This window comes from Platichthys flesus, chromosome 5 (assembly GCF_949316205.1).
Source record: "Platichthys flesus chromosome 5, fPlaFle2.1, whole genome shotgun sequence".
Lineage (NCBI taxonomy): Eukaryota > Metazoa > Chordata > Actinopteri > Pleuronectiformes > Pleuronectidae > Platichthys > Platichthys flesus.
Window position 1 is genome coordinate 14,814,308 of NC_084949.1, and position 25,324 is coordinate 14,839,631.

A 25,324-nucleotide genomic window follows, 5' to 3' on the forward strand; every position below is an offset into this window, starting at 1 on the left:
TTTTTTCCAGATTCTTAAAAACTCTGAAGTCTCCTCCATCCGGTGAACCCGTTCATTCAGGAAGACTCTACATCTAGCAAGTTCATTGTTTTGATTGTTATTTTGCTTAGTTGTTGTCAAGTGTTTTATCAAATTGCATCTAATTTGTCTCAAGTTATTGTTTCACTTAAAAATCAGTTGATTAATCAAGTTAAGATCAATTGTTTTTGCAGGGCACAATCTCATACAAAAGGGAGGAACCAATTTGACGAAAGGGTTCAGAATTTAACCTAACTGTGACCCTGAATTTTTGTATCAAAATAAATGTATTAACCTGCAATAGTTATCGAGACATTTCACTCAAAATAATGGCTTGAAATGAAAGTTCAGGGCATCACCAAAGTAGTTATATGTTGTGTGGCAAACATGAATATCTTTGAAAAATGTCATTACAACCCATGTATTAAATATATGTCAATCGGTGGTACACAAAATAACTGAGCAACAGGACTTCCTCTAGATGTGTGTCAGCATCCACTGCACTGCACAAACCGCACACAGGAGGTCCCTAGTTGAGCAGCATGTGGTTTACAGGGTGGATGGATGCTGTGTAAATGCAACAGACGGTAAACAAATACAATTCAGGCATTAACACTACTATTTTATTGGATGTTTTGTTCAGACACTGTTGCAAAGAGTTTTATGATTAAAGTACGAATAAAGTGCTTGTTCTTCATCTGTACATGTGTAACTTGTTGTTTCCTTTGTCCTTCATTTATATTTGTCTTTCTTTTGTTGAACAAACTGTGATAAATCATGAGAGAAGAAAATAATTAATTTATAAAATAAGTTACAGAACTTAGGCCAGAAGACAGAAGTTTAAAATACAGAGGTTCTTTATTTTTAGTCAGAGAAAAAAAGTTTGTTGAAGTTGAGCATGTGAGTCATGCTTCCTTAAAGTAAATAGGTTTTCTCTTAGAACATTAATCTGCATATGATGTATGATCATTTTAAAATGAAAACAAAAGCATACCATATTCACAAAAGAAGAAAAGAATGGAAATCAAGAACAAAAAAGCTTGACTACAACTGTTGCTCATACACAGGTTATATTGAATAAAACAAGAAACCAGTAAAGTTTTAGAGGTTCCTCTTGAGAGAAATATCTGTTCACTATGTTCAAAAGTAGATGAGCTGATTGTTTTATAGATACTGATGTCGCAGCTGTGAGTGTGCAATACCTGAAACCAGAGCGAGTTATGAAATAAAGCTGAGTTGAGTTTGTGACAGCTGCAGATGAGATCCTTCTCTTTCAGCACATGTACTGATTAAAATGTGTCCACAATCTTAAATGTTTTACACTTGTTCAATACTTTGGTTGGATGTACACAGTCATAGAGAGGAAACAAATGGAAGGGCAGCCATTACCATGGATTAAACTCCTGACTCTCTGCTGATGTATAAAGGTAGGGTGGGCTGTAGTCTGTCAAGGCTGATTTGATTATCTGTGTCCAGAACACACAGCATCTCCGCTGTCTGCTCCTCCACAAATGTCTCCTTGAAACCCGAGTGAATGTCATCTCTCATCTTTAATTCTCTGTCACTTCTTATGTTCAGGCTTCCCGCCTCCTTCTTTGCGTTCTCCTCATCCTCATCGTCCCCACAACACAAAGCTACCTCGTTCTCGTAGCAAAAAGCACTGGGGGAGTGAGGGCCCAGGAGGCGGGACGGCCTCGGGGCAAACAGTGAGGGAGACCTGGAGTAACTCGAGCTGGAGGAAGAGGACTGCCCACCACGCACCTTCATGTGGCTCAGTTCCCTGGCACTACAGTGAGGCGTGGATGGCACTTCATAGGTCTTATGGAAGCGGGAATAGTCCACATGGTAGCGGTCACCCTTTTCAAAGACCACAGGCTCAAAGCGGTGGCCCCATAGAATCTCCTTGGCTAAGTAGGAGGTGCGGGCCTGAGTGGTCATAGCTGTGGCCTCGACCATTCCTTCCAGGATGACCACGATCTCAAAGTCCTCTTTGTGCAGGTCACTACAGCTCATGTCATACAGAGGGCTGTTCTTGTTGATCTCGTGGACCACCACCAAAGGCGACACTAGAAACAGCCGATCCAACCCGTCATCATAGCCGACGTCAATGTCTGTTTGCTCCAGAGGGAGGTACTCACCCTCTGCCGTCACTTTTGGCTTAATGAGCTGAGCACGAACATGTGCTTCAACTATGTGACTCTTGCGCATGTTTCCCAGACGCCACATGAGGCACAGCTTACCATCCCGCAGGGCGATGACGGCATTATGCGAGAACAGCAAGGTCTGAGCCCGCTTCTTGGGCCGCACCATCTTTGCCATGATGGTGCCGATCATGAAGGAGTCAATAATGCATCCCACGATGGACTGCACCACCACAGTCACCACAGCGACTGGGCACTCCTCAGTGACACACCGGAAACCATATCCAATGGTGGTCTGGGTTTCTATGGAGAAGAGGAATGCCCCAATGAAGCCCTGGATGTGGAGAATACATGGCCGCCATTCGTCTTTTCCTCCCTCAAAACCATTCCGAGGATCCCCGTCCTTAACAGGGAGGTGAAAGTCAAAGTCTCCATGTGCGAACGCCACTCCCCAGAAGATCAGGCCAAACAGCAGCCAGGATAGAAGGAAGGTGGTGGTGAAGATGAGTAACAGGTAGCGCCAGCGTATGTCCACACAGGTGGTGAAAATGTCAGCCAGGTATCGTCGTGGCTTGTCCTCCATGTTGTTGAACACCACATTGCACTGTCCGTTCTTCTTCACAAAGCGGCTGCGCAGGTGGCCGGTGCCCAGATCAAGGCCCAGATGACATGAAGGTGGTGCACGGCAGCTGTTGTGGACAATTGGCTCATTTGTTACCCTGAGAGACAAAGCCCCTCTTCTTTCTTCACTAACTGGACACTCTCCTCCTTCCTCACCTTGCATACAGGCCCCCGCCAGGGTCTGCTGAGTCAGAGGACTGTGGCCATTGTGAAGGCCCAAGGTGGAGATCTTCAGGGTATCTTCATCTGTGGAAACGATGCTGTATCTGGGAGAAGCAAGAAGAAGAAAAAGTTTCAAGAGAATTGACTAAACACCAGGGTCCCATTTTTAATCTTTGCAATGGCTCTAAAGCTTTCTATTTTCACACTCCACAGGGTGAATGGAACCTTAAAATTGAAAAGGAAATGATTTTCAATCGTAGGTAGCAACTAACAGTCACTAGCATCCTGCTGAGTTAATGATTCATGCAGTGTGGAGATAGGAGATGACGAAGGTCCATTGCTTGTGTCACAGGGTACATCTCTTTCGTCTTATTGTCAGAAATATGCTATGGAAAAATGTAAAATTAGGCGATCATTCCATATGACACAACCCTGTTGCTGACAAGCTTGTTTTAATTTTACAGGTAATGTTACAAGAGGGAATGGCTCATAGGAAGAACTAACCAGATTGTTTTGGCAAATGTAATTTAAGCAACCAAAATCTGCATCTACACAAAATGTCTTTGATGTTTCGTACCCATTACTTATGCACACACTATTTCCCATCCCCTCTCACCTGTTGACTCGCACCGCTCCCATGGCACCGGTGATCATCAGGCTTTGTCTGCGAGGGCAGTAATGCAGGTTGGGGCGGGCAGTTCCAACCATTAAAGTACTGTTGCTTGACTGGGGGGAGGTATGAGCTCAGGTCTGTCTTGCATTTGTTATCAGCACTGTTTTCTCATGACACATTTTCTGTCAACAAAGGGGACAAAGAGGAAATTTCTAAAGTCATTCCAAATGTGAAGGTCAAGGACGCTGTCTTAAACAAAACAAATCCAATGGGACCATACAGGGGTTAAACAAGAGGACATTGACTATGAGTGTTTCTGTCTTTGTCTGGCATGTTAGCATGCTACGATTCAATTATAACAAAATATGCTAGCAGCTGTGTGAGACCATAATTAGCCACATGAGTGCTGTAAGCTAAATGCTAAATGTCAGCATGCTAACCTGCTGACATAATGTTTTCCATGGTCACCGTTGTTTCACATGTTAGCATGCTAACATCACATATACTACTGCTAAGATTGAAGGGGGAAGTTTAGAGGTAGTTGATCATAAACTGTTTGATGGCTAAAATTAGATTTTGACTCAATGCATGAAAAGGTCAAAATCCTGTCCAGTAGATGATCAGGGACCAGGGCTCACCAATGTCGTAGTGAAACTCATGATGCTAAAGAAAGATCAGCCAGGTCACTGTCTGGAAAAGTTTTAAGCTAATCCTGTTTTGCAGCTTGCACCACCCTTTGTGTCTTTGCGGTTTGCTCTATCTTTTTTGTCCCCAGATCATCTCTATTCTTATCTATGTGTGTCTGTGTGTATGGGGCATGGTTATCTTGTTGCAGTTCCCGTCAACTCATCTAAACACCTCTGTCTCCTCACCTCATCTGTTTGTCAATCCATGAAATAAGGATTGATATTATAGAAGTTCAGTTTATCTCACAGTTTCGTTATCTTGATCCTGCTTGATTGCAACTTTTGCCGTTGAGAAAATCATTACTCCATTTGCTGTTAATACAGTACATTCCAGTGCGCTTTGCCCTTTTGCTGATCCCTCTCCACCCCAACTCATCAATGATCGTCCTGCCTTTTCCATGTGCCAACAGAGCAGGGATGTCTGGTATCTGGTAAATTGGGAGCCCCAGGGTCATGAGTCTTACATTTTTGGCTATAAAATGGTCAAGTAGTTTCATCATACCCATAACAGTTTCCAACCTCTTGTTAGAGAGGTGATACTTTTGCATATGGTTAATTACCTTTCACCTCACTTTCCATCTGACCTTGGTGTACCTTGTTTGTCCTCCAGTTCGTCTCTCTTCCTGTCTGTATGTATTTGTCCAGGGGTTACCTGGTTGCAGCTCCCACCTCCTCACCCTTGTTACAAGACAAGATTCAACCTTTGCCTTCAACTGAAGTTAATACAATCTTGAATAAAAGTGATGGACAGGTCAGATTATCATCCGTAGAACCACGCCACTAGCGGGGCTAATACTCAGAATCAAAAACCCTTGACTACACATTTTGGCCTTGCCCTAATGCACGGAGCAGACCAGACAGTTTTGTGTAATGACAGCTTATTGATTAGGTCCTTGCTAGTGGTTAGCCTCAGGTACCTTCAGGCCAACCAGTAGTGGAAAACAAAACAGCCATTGGAAGGGACAAGGTCTAAAAAAGAGATGAATCAGTGGTAATCTACTGTTAGAGGAACAATTGATCTGCTGTTTGGCCTGATGACAAGGTTGGAGGGTGATTTCGCCCGGCTTATTATGTCAGCAAGCTGCAAACCAGGAGAACAAAAAAGCAACTGGTTGCATAACCGACAAAAGGCCACACGCAAAAACCAAAGGGCCTAGTGGTTTATGTTATAATTTTATGTGAGTCTCATTGGCTGTCATGAATTTGCAGACAGGATAGGTCTGTATTATTAAATGGTAGTAGTGTATAGTCTTGGGAAAATGTCTGACAACTGCGGTTTAAAAGCCTTCGTTCAATATCACTGTCCCATCAATAACAAACACAAGCCCTGCTACACGCATGGAAACACACTTACGCTCATAAACACACAAGCAGCAACTTTGATGGGATTTGGCGTCACATAATGGGGGCTGTGTGAGTGTGTGTGTGACGCTTCCTGACTTCTTTCCCTGTGACACCAAGGACAGATGTAACGAACTGGCTCCTGATTGGCTGGATGAAGGGTGATTTTCGACCAGATAATCCCAAAAGGGCAGATGATTACGTCAGCTCAATAACTCCCACAGCTGGAGGAGAGTGTCATCTGCCGGGAAATCATGACCTTTTCCGACAGAGATCTTAAAGATGTCAGCCAATATGCTGGCTCACACAGGTCAGTCTGGTGTCAGTGCCTGAGGCAGTGTGCGGGAGCCGGACAGCACAACCTAGTTCACATGTTGGTCTGTTTGGATTTTCAATGGGGGCAAGAATGAGTGACTGGTGTAGATGTCGTTTCATTTAATTTTTTTACTTTTTTTTCCCCCATTTTAATCGGTGGGGGCTTCCCAGCATTTTCATAACACTATCATTTGATTGTTGTTTTTACTTATAGGTACTGGTATCCCAAATGATGTCAGCTAAAAAAATGTAGAAAAAGTAAAAACACATTACAAAATGATTAATCTTTATGATTTCACAAGGATTTCTGCTTTATCATGGTATAGATTTATTTTCTCATGCTTCCTCAGTAGTTGTTCATCATCTATATTTACCAAACCAATTTGCTTTATACTATGTAGTTCCGTAAAGCACCAAACATTATTGCCATCCTTGGAAATAATAGTTTCCTAACTCCATCTCCATGACAACAGAGCAAGCCTAAAGTTGATAAGCAAAGGTTAAAAAGCCTAAAAGTAGGTAACTGGAACCTTGAGCCGGATTGGTTTGGTCAGAATCACATGACATCAACTCAAAAAGGAAAACTTACTCTTCTCTGATGTAATCAAAACAAAAATGAAGTCAACTTTACAAATGTAAATCTGTTTGATTTGTTTGCTGGAATGTGTACTAGATTCAGATTTGTTTCTGCCCACAGTGCTCAGTATTTAATGACTCATGACAAATCGATCTCATAATTATATTTCTGTTGCCCTGGTGAAATATTCAATTTACGAGCTTTATTCACACTGTATTTCATGTTTGAACAACACCGAGGTAATAGCAGAGAGAATCTTTATTTTTCTTAAAGATCTTGGGAAGGTTTTGATTTTAAATAATTTATAGAGTTTTTATGTGTTTTATTTATTTCTTGTCCCAATTCCTATTAGTCATAACATTGTTAAGAGAAGTCCTATATGACTAAAGTTTATTATTATTATTAAAGCGTAAAATAAATATTCATGTTTTCATTCTTTAATGGCTACAAGTGAGATTTTGCATGGATGAAAAACTATGTGTACAAGTCAAAACTAAATAAAAAGATGAACACAACATTTGCTCTAACACAGCCGACTGTTGTCACTTCATACCTGACTGATGTATATTTACTTTCTTATCTAACAGGCGCCCTGGGGGAGAGTCACAGTAATTAATGGTCGATCATAGTTACTGTATTAGTCGTCTCCATAGGAACATCTCTACTCGATCTATGGGGAAGATTTGCTCTCTCTCAGTGTGTGAGTGTATGCGTGTGTGTGTATGTGTCTCTGTGTGCGTGTGAGACAAAAAGGAGAGGACTCTTTCACATTTCAACTCATAAAGACAAAACTTCTCTTAATGAACAGGGGACAAACCTTTGAAATTCTACACCAATTGCACAAAGAGTTTTACCCCTCAACTTTCACGGGAATATTTTTTTCTGACGTCGCTCTTATTGTAAGTACGTCAGAGGAACCAAACTGACGTATATTACAGGATAATCCCATGCAAAAGAAAGGATAGAGGAAGCCCTCGTCAAATACCAGATTACTGTGTCTCTTAATCTCCCAATCTAAACAACAGTATGAAAGGTGGATGGCTGTTGCTGTGTGACCTGGTTTAAGACCTTTTGTGTAATCTGAGATCTGATGATATGAGAAAGGAGGGAGGGAGGGAGTGAGGAACGGATGAGGAAGGAAAAAAAGGACGAAAGAAAGGACGAGAGAAAGGACGAAAGGACGAAAGAAAGGACGAAAGGACGAAAGAAAGAAAGAAAGAAAGAAAGCATTGTAAACCATCAAATGAGGTATGGGCTACACAGGTGTGAGGTTTTCAATGGGAAAAAATACAGTTAGGATGAAGAGATTATGATGTCACAGGGTGTTACTATAGTGTGTAAAACCATTTCCAGAAAAGTGGAAGAATCACATACACAGACAGATGCACACGCAAACGCACACACATGCACACACCTGAACACACACACACACACGCACACACATGCACAAACACACTGATACCGAATGCGTGAGAACAACTAAACAATTTGTTTTCTGTTCTTTTCCACCCAGTCTAGATGTTTTTTTCTAAAAAGCAAAGGACTATGTGAGAAAGTGTGAAAGACCTACATTTGGTCATGTTGTGCTTTGTGGGCAATTGTCCTTCGACTTCCTCTCTTTTTTTTTAAATAGTCTGTACAAGATGCTCACTGGAAAGTTACATTTAAAAAGGACATACTGGTCCCTGAAGACAACACTGGGAAACACAGTGTCCTACACAGAGGAAAAAATGGGTCTCGAGTGCCGGGAACTTAAGACAGGAATTTATTTTGACTTTCTGTAATTGAACAGGCTTACAATATTAGAAATAACACTCAAAGAACAGTGATATACAAATAATGAATTGTAGTATTTTTTCACAAGACAAAATTATATGGAGGAGGTGGAGCTTTAAAAACTGCATTAGTCAATTAATGTACTTATAATATTTTGGTATTTAATTCTTCATTCTACTCCAGTACGTTGATGTTACTGAAGATAAAAAATAACTAATCAGTTATTCATCATGATATTATATAAATTAATAAATATTAACCAATGGTAATGAACCCATAAACATTCTATTTTATTTTTATTATAATTTAATGACATTGTTTTGGGGTGTATTATCCTATTTTCTTTGTGTGATTAAATTTGCTTTATAGTGTCCAGACATGTAAGTCAAGTATTATTCAAATAAATTTGATACAAAATACACTTAATGGTACAATTCTACATTGTTAGATACTTTACTAGTGCAACAGATACTTTTCTTAGTCGTAATGCAGGACCTTTAATTATAATACTTTCCTTGTTTTGATATTTTTTGTAGTTTTTTCTTTCTAAGTTTTTGTAGTTTTTATCGTAATAGTTTCAAATCAGCACATGTCTTGACTCACACCCTAAATGTTGTGTTGTTGTTAATTGTGTTGTACCAATTCAAAATAGCATAGAGACATCAGGGAAGTTGTTCAAGTTTGTGAAGATGTCTCAAATATATATCAAAATGTTTAATCAAATCAATGGTTCAGACAGTTCAACCAGAAGTTGTGACGGGGCAGTTTGCAAACTAAGTAGCAGCTGTGACGTGTGTTGGTTTCATTGAGGCCACAGGAGCTGTCCAGTGCTGAAAATCAATCCAGGCCCTGCAGGAATAATCGACAGCAGAGAGCGCAGGGAGGAGGGAGGGGGGAGGGGGGTGGCAGAGGCGGCCCAATACTAACCTAACCTTGAAAGTGATGTTGGCCTTTAAAAATCTTTTCCTCCATCTGTTTACAACCCCCCCCCATTTTTTACAGTCGACTTACTCGACCTCATGAACGTTTTGTTGAAGCATCGATTGTGTTTTCTGAGTAGTAAGTTCATTAGTTACTCGGAAGGGACAGACAACCGATGCAGGGGTCATCGAGGAGGCATTCCTTATTATGCAATATTGAGATGTAGTGACTCAGAAGAGCCAACAAGTTAGAAAATGCGATTTTACGGCTTAAAACAGGATGTTACGGTATAAAACAGGATTTTGTTTTTGATTATCATACCATTTCAAACCAAAAGACCTCAGCATAACTTCCACAAAGAATTTTAAAATACAAAAACTTACCTTGGTATATAACTGCAGACTGAATCACTTGGAGACTAACACTGGTTTCCTCCTCATAAAAATATGCTTGCGTAGGTTTACAGATGGCACCGTCCGTTCTTCCTATTTTGTTTCCTATTAACACACGAGCACCTTCTTCACGACTCTGCCCCCAGATTTCTCCTGCACAAAGTTGCACATGTCTCCACACTGATCCTTGTCTTGTTGCTCCATAGCAGCTGAGCAGAGTCGCTCCTGCCTGGTGGTTGTGCATCTGCCCCGATCCCTGCTAGCGCGTGTGCGTGTGTGTGTGTGGGAGAGAGAGAGAGAGAGAGAGAGAGAGAGAGAGAGTGAGAGTGAGAGTGAGAGTGAGAGTGAGAGAGAGAGAGAGAGAGAGAGCGAGAGAGCGAGAGAGAGAGAGCTCTGATTATGTTCCTATTTATATATGCTATTGTTTTCCCCACTGTGTGGAGATGTGGATGTGTGAATTGTATAATTTAGACTCTAGCCCACTCAGACAGATGCCCTGACATACCAAAAAAACAACAACCCACAAGTGAAGACTTTTCTAATCCTTCAATATTCATGTAGAGACTGAGAAGTGTCTCTGAGGCCTTTTACTGCGTTTACATTTTGTTTGTATCACTTTGTAATATATATTGTGTATTCATAAATTGCTGCATTGTACATCTGCAGTAACTTAAATAGCATACTCCTGAATGCATACAATTTGCAATTTTTTTATTTTTACCTTTATAAGAGGGTAGATTACATCACAAAAACTACACCTGTCAGTTTTACTTAATACAGATCGGCAACACGACATACTCCAAATAGAGATGCATTATCTCCCCCAAGTAGAGTCGTCACAGACTTAATATCATAACCTCAACGAAGGGTGGATTTACTGCAGGACTGTTTTGCTACAGATTATGTTAATCTAGCAAGGTGTCCCTAATAAACTGGTAACAGAGTGACTGTCCCCAAGACCTGTATTAGTGTTCAATTCCAGAGATATGGACTTGAGTCCGACTTGATTCCGACTTGAGACAACTTGAAAAGAGAAGAATCAGTAAGGACTTGACCTTGACAGAGGTCACTCCTGACTTCATGTGCATGCATGTGAAACATATGCAAATGAACTCAACACCAATTATGCCTGAGACGGATGGAAATAACATTTTATCTTTATTTGATCAGATCTACGTTTGTATCCGTTGATGGTCCCATAAATGGTTTACTATAAATAAACCTTTACATATCATTATTATGCATCAACCAGTGGCTGGAGGCAATATGTTTCTGCATTGTCTGTCGTTCCCATTCTTGTGAACACAACATGATTTCTTCAAATTGGCTCAAAACGTTCAGTTGGACTCAAAGATGACCGATTAGATTTGGGTGTTCAAAGAACACGTTTTTGACCTCTTGAACATGAGCGCTCAGGCCTGTCTTCAGTTGAAATGGATTATGACTTTGGACTTTGCACGATTTGACCTGAAAAACATCAACTTTTCCCACCTGTTGTACACATGTGTGTAGTTATGGTATTCTTACCTCAATCTAACTTGTTTATTGTGAAAATACGAAGATACAGTCCAACACCCAACTAAACAGTTATTTCAGGAGTCAAGAGTCAAGAGGGAGATATTACAGTTTAGTATTTTATTCAAAACACAAATCACATGCAGTGTCAACCATAATGTGTGAATCAGTCTCCTGAACATAATCACAGAGGCAGAAGGTATTCACTGCAATATCTTTAACTTTCACCAGTTCCCAACATCCTCCTCCTCTGTCCTGCTGCAGGCCTCCTGCCAGGAGCTAACTAGTCAGTGTGGAAATTATTATAGCAGAAAACCACTTTAAGTGTTTCTTAATTCAAAACAAACCCTGTGAATTTACTAATTATTACACCAAAAGTAATGATACAAAAGTTAACATTTACATAAGTAGCAGTAGGGGAGACTTATATACACACAGAGGGGCTCAGGGGTGGTGAATTATAGTTGATGCTCTGATCTCTGTCGGTTCAGGGTTATTTAAGCAACAGTAATGAGCACAGGTTACATAATAGCGCCTTGTTTTCATGTCCTCTTGCAGCAACTGGAACTTTAAGTCCTCAAGTGGCTCTGAAGATGGAAATAAACACATGTTGTTGACATGCAGGTCACAGACAATCCAAAGCTGCAGCGACTAGTCAAGCAAAAGAAAAGGATTATTTCCATAATTTATTATTTGTTTTTTTCATTTCCCAAGAAGAATTCCCAAATATATTTAGTGCATCCAGTTTCTCAAACATGCCATATTGTTTTCCTTTGCTGTACTCACATTTAAAAACCAGAAAACGTATTTCCTGACTCATACAAAAAAACTACAATGTGAGCTGTACAATTAAGTGTTGATTTTCAGCTCTTCGTCGTTGCGGATCTAAATGAAGCAAAGGAACGATAAGATGAAATCTGATTGGGACCCCTAAAGCACCCCTTTCCTTACAGTGGTCTCACTAACAATGCCTACCATATTAACAAGAAATATGACAATGTGCTAAGAATTTTAAAGTTACACGATGTGCTTGAATAACAAACAATTTTTCAAAATACGTTTAATAATAGAAATCAATAGAGCCAACAGTCAAATGTGAATCTTACTGAATCGGGAATCGTGCATAGATGTTGGACATGTAATTGGCCCCTCTGTGTTAATTGTGGCCCGTTTATGGCCCCTGATTAACAAAAAAATCTGCCATCATTTATAATCTGAGATAACATGTGAATATGTTAAACCCAATAGTCCAGTAAAAGAGGGATTTTCCTTTGGCAGGCAGGTTGACATTTGATTGTGTGTGTGTGTGTGTTTGTGTGTGGGATGCTGAATCCATCTGGAGTGCTACCTATGCACCAAAATAATCTCCCCTGCATCCGTTTCTGATTTGTCCCAGAAATAGAGAGAACAGAGAAATTCTGGCTGCTGCGGCCAAAAGCGCTGCTGTGCTAGTTGCACTGGACAAACACCAACACTCTCTATAAATAAGTATAAATGTGAATAAATTAAAAGCAATATTGAGTGAACACAACAGCGTTAGCCATATCCATACGGCTGTGTGAGGCCAGTATCATGGTTTCTTATTCCTCTTTGAGGTGTTATTGGCAATTAGACAAAACCCTTTTAGTTCCCATGGAAACCTTATTTTCTCTCCTCTTCTTTCTGCTCTTTCTCTCGCACATCGATACGCAAACACACACATACTTTCTCTCCACACGGTTTATTTTGAAAACTCCTGGTCTTTTTAGGTTCATGAGACAACATGTGGGTGTTGCGTTGCGGAGGTGGGGCGTTGGGGCTGCAGTGATATGTGATCACGAGTCAGGGGTGAGAGGATTAAGTGAGTGGGCGCGAGGAGGGAATGAGTGGGCTGATGGCAACTCATGGTTGAAGGAACACAATGTCCTAAAGACTGAATGAAACAAAAGTTGTCACTGTGGTGTTGTAACAGTGAAGGTGTCAGTTTGTTAAAGTTCACAAACTTCCCCAATCAAATGCTAGGTGGCATTTTCACTTGGGAAATGTGGGTTGCACCTAAAGATAGGACAATGTCACACAAACAACAAGTTAATACTATCGAAGAATGATACAAAAAAAGTTGCCTGTGTGTCAGCATTTTCATTTTGCAGCCACACTATAGATGTCAAAAGCTTTGTCTAATGGAAAACCCTCTAATTAGAAAGAGTTAAGTCACGCAGCAGGAAGCTGAGCTGAGAGGTGAAGGAAAGGCCGTCCTTTCTGCCAACATGGCCTCCTGTGCATAGAAATAACACTAATCTGGGTGGCAGTGAGATAGTCATTCATTTTAGTCACGTATTTTGCTGGAGGCACTTCTTGAATTTCTCCTTGTTTTCGAGGTCAACGAAAGAAATCGCCACCAAAAATACCCCTCGACACCAATTTTGAAAAATCTTCCCCTCAGACCATTTTAAATATCATAAGCAGATGATGGGAGCTACTTTCTGTTCGTGCCGGCCGTCTCCGAGGCCCCGCTCGCTGACTCCCCCTCGAACGCCATGCGAGCCAATTTACTCAGACGCATGCAGCTGCCTCGTGTCTCACTTTGAGAGCTGATCCAGGTCAACGTGTTTTTAGAAAAGCAGGCCGAGGGTGGCGGAGGTAGTGCGGGGCAGTCACTCCCCACGGATGAATAAATTGCCTCTATATCAGGACTGAGTACAGTGCTCTCCACTATACACCAATAAGTCATGTGCGCTTTGTTTTTGTCTTTGTTGTCAGCTGAATCTTTGACTTCTTTGACATTTCAAGAGCTTAAACCTGCAGAGTGAAATTCTGTAGTCTCCGTCTGACAAGGACAGGAATTACACAAACACTGGTGACATATTTTAGATACGTATTCCCTCGCCATCGATCACCTTCTTTTTTTAGACTGTGGGCCTTCCTCTGAACTCCAAGTCTCTACTTTATCTGGTACTTCAGACATTTTTTTGCTGCAGTCGCTGTCTCTGTTTTGTTCCACAGTTGCTCTCTCTTCAGCTCTGACCTACCAACCGTTGCTGGTTGACGTAAAATGCGTCACTGCTGGTACACCAGTATGGGAATTTCACCACAGAAACCATATTTAAAACCCTGGCATACCGTGAAACACATAGAGATTTACCTGGTAATGATAGGCTTTACTTGTCAAGGGCCTCGATGTATAAGGTATATTAGGTTGTAATATTACGAATTCTTTCTCATAATATCAGGAGAATAAAGCCATCATTTTAGGCAAGGTGTCATAATGTTTATACAAATAACAAAATACTTGAAATGATTGTGAAATAAACTGAGTTTATTCTGAAAAAAGAGCAATGCCTACCTGAAGGAAATGTCCGGTTTTGGGGAGGTGGAAATGTTTGGTCGTAAGTGAGATTGGTTCAAGATTTTGGATCCAGAATGTGCAACGAGAGCATGGCTCCCTTTACTGGCTGTTTACTAAAAATAAGTTTCCTTTATTCTTGTGAAAATTACGACTTTTACTTTTCGGGATGTTCTAAGAGTTAACTCGTACGTTTCTTCTTAATAACAATTTTAGTCTCATGATATCACAACATAATTCTCGATGCCACCGATTTTTTTTCTTCAACATGGCTTAAACACTGTATGGATTTACCTGATGCTAATTTATATGTGAAAGTTCTGCATTTCAGATTTAACACAAAAACAACAAACTGCTGACATTTCTGGTTTTTGACCTTTTTCTTGACCTTAAATGCAATATTGACAACTTCTTTCTGAATATGTAAAATTATGTCAAACTTGAAAATACAAGATGCCATCACCTGCTTTTCTCCTGCATCTCACCATTATTAGACACCAAGATCAACTTCAATGCCTCAAATAACACAAAGTACACATTTATATAATTCATTGGTTTGTTGGTCAGACTGTGAAAAAGATGGTTAAAGTTGGTAAGTTCAGAAAGTTGTTGTGTGCAGAAGGACTGGTCATTGTTCAATACTTCCCTTTGGAGAGGGGCGGGATTATGATTAGAAGTGCTGGATCAATTTCTGCCCTCCGCTGAGTTGATGATGAATTGATCAATCATGTATGATCGGTTATAATAAATTAAAAAGGCTGGTACAGGTTCCTTTTCTTTGTTTTTATAATATTTGTTTCTTCTACCGCAGACCACAGATGATGGACTGGAAGAGAGAGAATTGATTACACATGATAATGTTGGTCTCTCTGCCCAAAAATGCAAAGAATGTTGCATTACATCTAAAACATCGTACAATGGAGTACAATGAAAATTCAGATATTTCAAGAATGAAGTCATAATGTTATCATAGTAAAGTCATTTGTCATGTTAGAAAGTATCATTCTTTTCCCTGTGTTAAGATAAGGAATGTGAAGAATCATGTTAAGTGATATAAGCTCACAAATGACATAATGTTTCTACTGAATTAAGACTATATTCTTGCAGCCAGAAGAAAAAAAAATTCTCCTCAAATATGACAAGATTCTTGTCAAGTAAATAACGTTATCCTTGAAATATTATTATATTTTTCTTCAACATAGCCCTAACAATTACATACAGCTCGGACAGTGTTTCAGTAGAGAAGTCCAAAACAAAATGTCACGGTTTTGACGTAAAGTAGCTATAATACACCCGGTTAAAATGTTTAGCTTCCACTTAGTTTAAAGTTGTGTGAACTGAACTTTTCCATCTACATTTCCATGGATACTGTCTCTACCCGCTTAATATAGCATCTGCTGCCAGAGCAGCTGAATGCAGCATGTGACATACAGCAGAAGACAAAAATATCTCTCCTTAATTGTCATTTTACTTGCCAGAGATGTTTAATTACACTCCTCTGTCTCAGAGGTTCATGTGACACACAAATGTGAGCTTAGAAAACTGTAATCAATCATCAAAATTTCAGACGTGCTTTAAGTTTACACAGTGTGCTGGCACACACACACACACACACACACAGACACACACACACACAAATTGGGCTTTAACACTCAGCTCTCGTCAGTCATTTTAAGACATTGCAGAGTAGCTCACTCATAAACACTCTGTGGATGTTTGATGTGACAAGTAGGATTAAAAAGCGGATGGTGCACGGCTTATTAATTTAATTATTCTTATTAAATTGGAGTGTTCATGTTGGCACCAGTGCATGTATGTGACTGTGTGTCTGTGTGTGCAGCACATAGGGGAGACGGAGACAGACTGGATGTGAGCATTCAAATGTTGTGTCCACAGGTGTCCTCCGTTTGTGCACATCCCTGTATTGTACTGTACTGTATATGTGCGCACACACAAACACACACACACACACACACAAACACACACGCACACACAAACACACACACACCCACACAGGAGAAAAAAAGGCAAAAACAAAAGCCCCCCCCCCCCCCTGTGGCTCTTTCAAACACTGACAAACCATGTGGGAATTAAATCAACTAATGATGTCAACAGCTTTCACACACAGAATCCACTGGCTTGTAGGAGTTTGCTGTAAAAACAAGATTAAGGTAATACCTAATCCCTCTGTGATTAAAACAAATATTATCATATGATTACTCCTCTATTTCCCAAAATAGATTTAAATTAACTCTTCACTTCAGCACCTGAGCATAATTCCCCGCTTTTTTTCCCTTGAGTAGCTTTAAGGGTGTAAGGATATTTTTACTGAAATATTCTTAATATTTCCCTCCAATGCTGCCTGACCTACGACATGCTGGTGTTTAGCATTTAGGACACATACATACAACTAGAACAGCCAATCCCGGGGACTCATCACTAGAGGACATTTACAGGACCCTCCAAGGTCACCACCTTTTCACACTTCTGCCCTCCGGAAGACTCTTTACAAGCTTTTATTTAATTGCCATTAGAGTATTTATCTTGCAATCCTAAATGCATAATAACATCACATGCAAGATGTGTTTGTTCCTTCTTTGGTCCTGATTCCTCTCTGTAGCTCCTCCCTGATTCAACAAGTCAGTCGACAGGGATGTTCTCCTGACCTTGGACTTAAGGCACTTTTAGAGGCCTGTGCCAGGATCAGAGGGAGAGGCTTCCAATTTGGGGACTGATGTTTTTTTCTGTGCATTAACCCTGTGTTTATTTTATATTTATATTTTTGGGATGTTTTTCAAAGTCTTCTTCTGCTTGTACACTGTGCAGTGTCAATAAAGGCTTGAGTTGAATTTTTCAATAGAATTTACAATCAAGTTTTGTGGATTTGGCTGCACAACATCAGTTGGAGCTGATCTACTGGCTTGTCACCAGTTCAGTCTATTGACAATTTAAAATATTTTTGATTTCTGTTTGAAATGATTGATCCTTTATCAAACTATAATTTCCCTGTTATTATCCTTTTGGACTTATCATACTTCAATGTGACATCCTCACCGATGCTACTAACAAGGCACCTGGTTCCTCTTTCTGAATGACCTCTGTGTTTTACTCTGGATTTTAAAAATAAAGATGGATAATGTTCATATCAGGGTCAAGATGCAGTATACAAAGAGAAAAAGATTATTAGATTAATATGACCACCTTTATTGCACATGTTATTATAGATACACATTCTATAAACGGCAACTTTTTTACAGCATTAGCCCTTTTATAATGTTTTCTTTTTTAACTTTTTATTCAGTACCAACACATTGTAACTCTGGCCTCTTTGTGGCTGCACAGTCAGACTAACCATCTGTGCAGCTCTGTCCATGAGACATCTGCCAAGAGGAGTCAGCGCCTCGTTCCACTTTCTATAGATGATGATATCCGATAGGACACAGTCAACACAGTCAACAAACCTTCCTGGATTCAGGAAGGTTTGTTTTATTTGACAAGCCTCCGTCGCCTTCGTGGTCACTGAGCTTTCAGGGAAGGATCTTTTCTTGGAGGTAAAACTTACTACACTGTTTCATCTTTTGACTCCGGATCACATTCATAAGGTAGAGTATGTTGTCATTGTGTATTTCTGAAAGTGGTATTTGTCAGATATAACACTGGAGGATTCCCTCTTCTTATTGGTACCGTCACAATGTTCTGCTCTGTAGTGTAAAGCTATCCCAACCATAGTGAGGTGTGTTTCAGTCGAGTATATGCTCATGCAGACTCTTTCAAAGAGATATGACATTGTTACATTGTATTAAATTACATGACATTGAAAACTGTTAATGATAAAAAGTTATTTTGTTTAAGTTTGGAGGGATATTATTCTGCTTACATGCAATTAAAATCAAAAGAATTAACCTTTAATCTTTTAGAGCCTCTTCATAACTAATCATTTCAAAGTTTTGTTAATTGTTACTCATATTATGCTAATAGGCTGTTTCTATATCCCACCAAGAGCCTCCTGGGAAATAACAATTAAAACCAATAGCTCATTTAGTGCCAACCTGCCTGAGAACACCCGACTATACAGTCTATGGACTAGACGTGACAAATGACAGGAAGGAGTCAGCGGGATCAATATGGCGCCCCCTGCTGAGGACCATTACTGCCGTCAGTTCCAGCCAAACACCTTTGACCCCTCCCGCTGCAGCTCCTGCCTGCGACCAGAACATATGCATCTCAGCAGCAAGGCTGCGGTCGCCGCTGCTCCACAACAGGACAGTCCACACGAGTGGGTATGTACATGAATCACCTAAAGATTTCTGTCATGTATTCAAACATTTTCAAGAATTTCACAGAATAATGCTCCAAAAACAATACAAATATTTACCCATGTAGAAAAGTGACTAAAGTTCAAGAAATAAAAGATACAACTCACTTGAGAGGGGAAATCTTTAAGGCCTGACCAGCTAAACTCCAAGGAGCTTGTTAAGGCATCTTTTGATCCAATTCAGGGAATGCATTCTTTGGCCTCTGCATTTGAAGACCACTGTCCAGATTTGTGCCAACAAATGTGTCCTTCCGCCCCCCAGCAACAGAGGCTCCACTGGGTGGATCCTTCCCAGCCCGACATATCCCATGATTCATTGCACTTCTGTGACAAACTGGTAATGGCAGCAAAAAGCGAGTTGAAAGAGGTCAGAAGATTATTTTTTTTACACTTTTATGTACTCAAGCAAACAGCTAACCTCACACACATTAAAAAACAACTTTTCAACATTTTGAATCATGCAAAGAGCTTTTTATACAGAGCTGTTGTCAGGCGACGGCTGCAAGTGTGGGACAAGCTGGTGATGCAATAAATAGACTAGTTCAGCTGCCTGGACTGGGTCCTCTGCGGGAGGCAGTCCCTGAATTGAGACACAGCCATGTTCTGCTCTTCTTCTCCCATCATCCTCATTTCAAGCCTCTGTTCCCCCCCCCTCATTTCTCCAAACCGGCCATGTTCCATCTGCCCAGCAGAGGTCCACTCTCTTTACTACCTATTCACCTGAGTATTATCTGCTATCACCTGAGATTCCATGCACACACCTCTTCCTAGTTTTCTCATCACCTCAGTCAGTGTACATACCTGCCATCTTCACTAGTGCTTTGGATTATCTGTTTCTGTTCGCAAGAGATCTTGTGCACTGACCTTTGTTCTTGCCTCCCGTGGTCGGATTAACTGTTTTTTTATTGGATTATTTCTGCCTGTGCCTTTATACTTCCCTCTTTATTCATCTATCTACTCATGCATAGGCAGTTTTATTTAAAAAGCTCCTTCACCAACCCAGTTTTGGTTAATCTGTGTTTAGGTCCTTCCTGCTTCACAGAGCATGGATGTTTCATTATTTCCCAAGACATCCAGAAATCAACTAGTACTCTAGAGCTAAAATAAGTTCAGGCATAAATATCTTAGAGAAAATTAACAGTCTATAATTTCTGTCCAAAAATGTGTAACTAACTAGCAAACTTCATCAGTTGTAGCTGTAACAAAATATCTGATAATGACAATTTCCAGGAGATGATGGAAGTTCCTTGCTCTAACTGTCTTTTTACTGTTTCAGGCATGTATAATAAAATGTATAACTTAAGTGTAAATTGGCTTGTTTGGGACTGTCTCATTCTCTGCGAGGAAAATTTCTCTAGAAGGTCCCAGAGTAAAAATCTCGAATGCAACTTTGTGCAGTTCATCAATTGCAGTTATAATCTTTAATGGAGTCACTTGTGATAGTTTCCTGCTGCAGGGTCTTCTTTAACTCATTGTGCTGTAGCAGACTGATGAGGTCATTACTGCTGCCTATAGGAGGAGTGATGGATAAACACAGTTCGCTATGAACTCTTACAGGTTTTTTTCCCAGCACACATCTTGACTTGTCAAACTTCATGTGTAAATGAAAAAGTTAATCACTAGGAAAGTTGGAGAGAACAGTCATTTTTAGCAGGAACGACTGTTGTGTCCTCTTGTCATTAATGGACCCTGTAATCTGAAACAAAGTTAAACATGTTACACAAAGCTAAGATTTATGCTGCATTGTTATTTTCAAACAGTATATTTATGTCTCTGCACAGGCAACAGCCATTAGCAGAAGGTTTTAGTTTTCTGTCTTGTTCTTGTGTATCTCAAAAGTGATTTGAAGGAGAATTTGGTACAAACCTGCAGTTGGTCTCAATTAAGAACTGATCGGGTTTACAGTCAAAGGTTAAATTTGCTGTGACCTCACAAGTTTTCCTTGTAAAAACTTTACCAGAAGAACACCATGAAGGGATTTCTTCAATTATGAGCCATTCTGGATAAATGTAGTTTTTTTTTAATAAATGTGGTAATAATTGTGATATTAAAACTGGCATTAATGTATTTAATCAAATAACGGACATTGATTTTGTTTTACTGCTTAAAACATACATTTAAGTTACAGTATCTCTTTAACAACAGGATCGAGTTAAAGTGCTTTTTAATGACTTGCTGTCATTCAATATGACAGGTTGGATAAAACTGATCCACAGCTTGCACACTGTGATGACGTGCAACGTATAACACAATCACCAACTGAAACCCTGTGTAGGTGGGGGAAGGACAAGGTGGCATTTGATTCTGTATCATTAATTAATGAAAACTCCTTACATTCCCTGGGGGCTGAGTTGTAATCTGATATGCCGCCCATATGACGCATACAAACATGTCAACTCACACAACACTGGCCTACTTATGGTCAAGTATGCAACAGAATAAAGTCAAGGAAGCTATTTTTATCAACCTAATTATGTAATGCAGAATTTGCTGTCGTCTGAAAACCCGTAACAACGTTTTAATTTCTTGAAACCTAGCCATCGAAGCCATCGAAGCCTAAAATGAGTAGTACGGTTTTCTGTAAATGTGACATATAACTAGAGAAAGAAAAGATGAAGACGAGGAAGAAGAAGAGTGGGCGGTTCTGGTAACGCAAAAGCACTAGAGCAATGAAATAATGATGAGCATGACCGGGGACTAGCTTGAGTTACGTCCTGTGCAGTCTAAATGTATCGGCTTAGTGAGGAGAAGGAAGGAGGACAGAAGGAGAGTAGCCACTGGAACCCTGACAGCAGATTTGACTGAGAACAGTGAGACGCCACCGTAAGTGAAATATGTCTTAACCTTGGGAAGTGGTTTGGATATTTAATAGTGTGTGCAATGAAAGTTTGAGTTTATGGGTGTTGTTTGTTCTTTAAAATGTGTGTGTGGAAAGACCAATCAGATATATGCTGTGTTCTGCTTTTCAGGGTCATAATGAGGCAGAAGTGACTTTGTTAGAGCTTTATTTTAAAATCATTATCTGATAACGTGTATAATATAAAAAGAAATATCAAGCTTCCTGTAACAGTCTAATTAAATGATTCAAAAACTTTACATTTTTATCTTCTGACTCATTCCAAATGCTTCAAATGTGTTGTTGTTGTGTCTTTTTCACTCCACACCAGGATACAGATGATGATGATCGCGCCCCATCCGAGGTGACAAGCGCCAGTAGCGATGATGTCAGCGGTGGATGGACGTACGAGTGGAGTCTTGTCCACAGTCTAAGTCCTGAGTGGGAACTTAATATCTGTGTCACTGACATACAAGCCAGGTGACTTTCCAGTAGCCTGATTTTCCAAAAATACTAGAGCTGTAACTGGAGCTGCACTAATCAATATCCTTACACCAGCAATGTGAACGGCAATAACCACATGCAATGAGAAAGACCTACTGCAGCTAGTTTCATTTCTGGAAATTGGGGGGGGAAGGGTCATCTATCCTTATATTTTAGTCTATCTTCTTTTTAAGGTGAAACAAAATGTAGTAATAGAGTGGTAACGACCACAACCAGAGGGTTTTAAGCCAAGTGACGGCCCAGTGTACGTATTTTATATTTTGAAATCTTATCAAACTTCTTCATCTACACTTTTGTCATGACTGTGCACGACCTCATCCAGCTCTCCAAATCAGTGGGATTGTCCTGAGAGGAGCAGATCCCTCAGCTCAGAGAGGCACTGTGTGGCCCAGAGAGATATGACCCGGCTGGACCCTTCTCCCCACAGAGCAGCTGAAAGTACCTGGATGGACGAGAGGAGGGGCAGAGACATGTCCCGCCGGCCATCAGGTCAGTCAAAGATCTAAGCTTGGAGAATAGGCAACTTCTGTGTCATCTTTTAAAGCGCATATAAGCATACAAAATGATGTGCTCCATGATGTTTCCATGTATATAAGAGGCAATGACCTCAGGCTTGTATGATTTTCAGAGACCAGAGGATTCAGGGAACAAGAGAGTGGCTACTTCTCTCCTAACAGAAAAGGCGATGGTGAGCGGCAGATGGAGGAAGTCAACAAAAGGCCGTATCGTTACTACGAGCGGGGACACCCCCTCCCAAGCAACTACACTTGTGAGCCCAAGGCCTGCGTCCCCTACAGGAATGTCAACCTTGGCGTCCCCTCCCAGAGGAGGAACACAGACACGTACATACAGGAAGTTTGGAGAAGCGAATCCCCACAGAGGTACACGTACCACTCCAACTTCAGACGGGGAACTGACTCAGAGAGAAACTCGCCAACCCGTCACAGCTCCGTGAGTCCTGACCGCTACAAGCTACCAGAATATCCTGTTGGACCTCAGAGAGGGAGCTCCCTCTGTAGGAGTCAGGCTCGCTCGCACGCCTCATCTCAGCTTCCATCTCATGCTCCTTCTCGGCATCCATCAGGCAGGTCCAGTCCATCTCGCAGGAGACGGTCCATTGCCTCTCGGACCGGCTCCCCTCCAAGGGCTTCCCCTTCTCACAGGAGAACAGACTCCTTCCAATTACAGAACAGTGACTATGAGGGTCCGAGGGGATGCAGCCGAGAGTCCAGGAGTCCATCGAGAGCTTCAGTCAAGCACAGTTTGGACTCTGAGAAACTCTACAGGAACCTGGAGTTTATCTCCCGCCGTGGCTCCTCTGCCATTCAGCAGGACTCTTACGAAGCATCTCAAGCATCTCCAAAAAGAACAAGCAGGAACAGCTTGGCCAACACTCACACTCGTAATAGCAGGGAAGAATCGCCAGCCAGGAACATGTATGGTACACACAGCCCCACGCCGCGGAGGGAGGCCCCCTCCAGAGAGAGCAGACAGAGTCCCTCTCAGGGCTCATGGCAGGGGTCTGCACACTCCTTACTCAGCCTCCCTCCATCCCATGGCTCCTCTACATTGAGACAAGGTGCAGACTGTCAGGTGCTCGGCAGTTCAAGGTCCCATGATGCATTCACTGAAGCTGATAAGGGCACTGAGGGAAACAATAAGGTCAGCACCGACAGGAGCAGGAGCAATGTGAGACGAGGCATGGAGGTCTTGCTGATCTCTGAACCCAAGAGAGAAGCAGTAGAAAGCGAGGAGGTGAGAATCCTGTAGTGTTTTTATCGGCATGGCACAACATCAGTTTGTTGCTTGACAACTTAAAATCATTGGATTGATTGCAGACTTTCCCTTATTTACACATCTGATGTCAGAGTCATCACCCTCAACTTAATAACCTTAAGCTCAAAGATCAGCCTAATAGAGCTGCTAAGATGACTGTTGACTCTTTTTCTCAATATCCTCATTTTAAAAGCATTGTTTCAGCATTCAGCAACACAGAAAAGTTTCGTAAGGGGTTCAAACAGTTACAGACGAGGCTAGTCAAGTTTAAAAATAACTATATTTATAACATTGAGGATATAACCCAGGATTAAAATGCATGCTTGTAGCTTCAGTATTATATGCACAAATAAGATATTTGTGTGTCCACAAAGCCTTTTCAGACATTCACAAAATATTTCTACAGCTACAAAGCTTTTGCTAAGCATTTACAATCTTTAATTTGTGATAATTTTTGTTTGTTTTAGACATTCAGATTCACAATTTTGGCACACACAATGTTATATACAGCTGCAGGCTGCAACTGTTCATAGTTACAATGTACAAACTTCCCATTTTCAACTCTTCACAACACTCAAACAGCTGCTTTTAACCGATTCCACTTCTGTATCGCAGGTGGGGATGACCATAGACGACTACATTGTTCTGGCTGATGTTCCAAAGATCCAGGTGGAGTCAGAAGAAGAAATTCCTGGACTAAGGAGGAGGAACCAGAGTCCCAGCCCATGTAGAGACCCCAGTATGAGGTCATACAGGTTTGTAATATGCTACCTGGTGCTGTATGGCATCATAGTACTGTACAGCATATATTCATGTACAAGCATAACAGAAATCTGTACATGTATTCTGCATTCCTAGTGTAGGTGTGTCTTGAAATACCTTGGCAGTTGGAAGAAAAGTGAAATAATGGCATAGCAAGAATAAAATAATGTGTCTTTCCTCTACACCATAATGTGGACCTGAAGGGACCGAGATGTAACAGACATCTACAGTTCAAGGCCAGATGAGCCAGATGAGAGGGGCCGGGTCCGGGAGAGAGGGAGAGACAGACGAGAGAAATGTCGGGACACCGAGAACGGACGGTCATCTCGGAGGCCGTCAGCAGCATCTCTTCATACACAGGTTCGATGAAGTAATTTACACAAAAGAATCCATGCCGAAATACAAACAAAATCCTTAATCTTGCCTGTTTGCTCTGCCAAAGAGTTCAGATCATCAGAGTGGAAAACACAGATCTTCAAAGCCGAAGGAGGAAGTTTCTCCTGAACACCTGCAAACACAGGTGAGCAAGCTCCCATGATTCCCTGCGTGTGTATCTATCACAGTGTTCACAGGAAACTGGGTCATTACATGGATTCATTCTAAAGTGGCTCCTCTAGGTTTATTTCAGCAGTTTTTTACGTCAGGCGCTCTCACAGAGGCGCCTTGCAGTACAAATACATTCAACAATGCTCTCTCTGTGTTTCAGGCCAGCATGTTCATATGATTTATCG

At 40.9% G+C, this 25,324-nt stretch overlaps 1 protein-coding gene across 1 annotated transcript; it reads right to left on the minus strand.

Moving 5' to 3' along the window:
• Positions 1-234: 234 nt before the first annotated feature.
• On the minus strand, positions 235-9,796 carry LOC133954526 (ATP-sensitive inward rectifier potassium channel 12-like). The gene is made up of 3 exons (XM_062388987.1): positions 9,555-9,796; positions 3,559-3,737; positions 235-3,046 (listed from the first exon to the last, which is right to left on the minus strand). Exons 2-3 carry the CDS (start codon positions 3,648-3,650, stop codon positions 1,414-1,416), a joined length of 1,725 nt encoding a protein of 574 aa, XP_062244971.1. The 5' UTR covers positions 3,651-3,737; positions 9,555-9,796; the 3' UTR covers positions 235-1,413.
• Between the last annotated feature and the right edge of the window lie 15,528 nt (positions 9,797-25,324).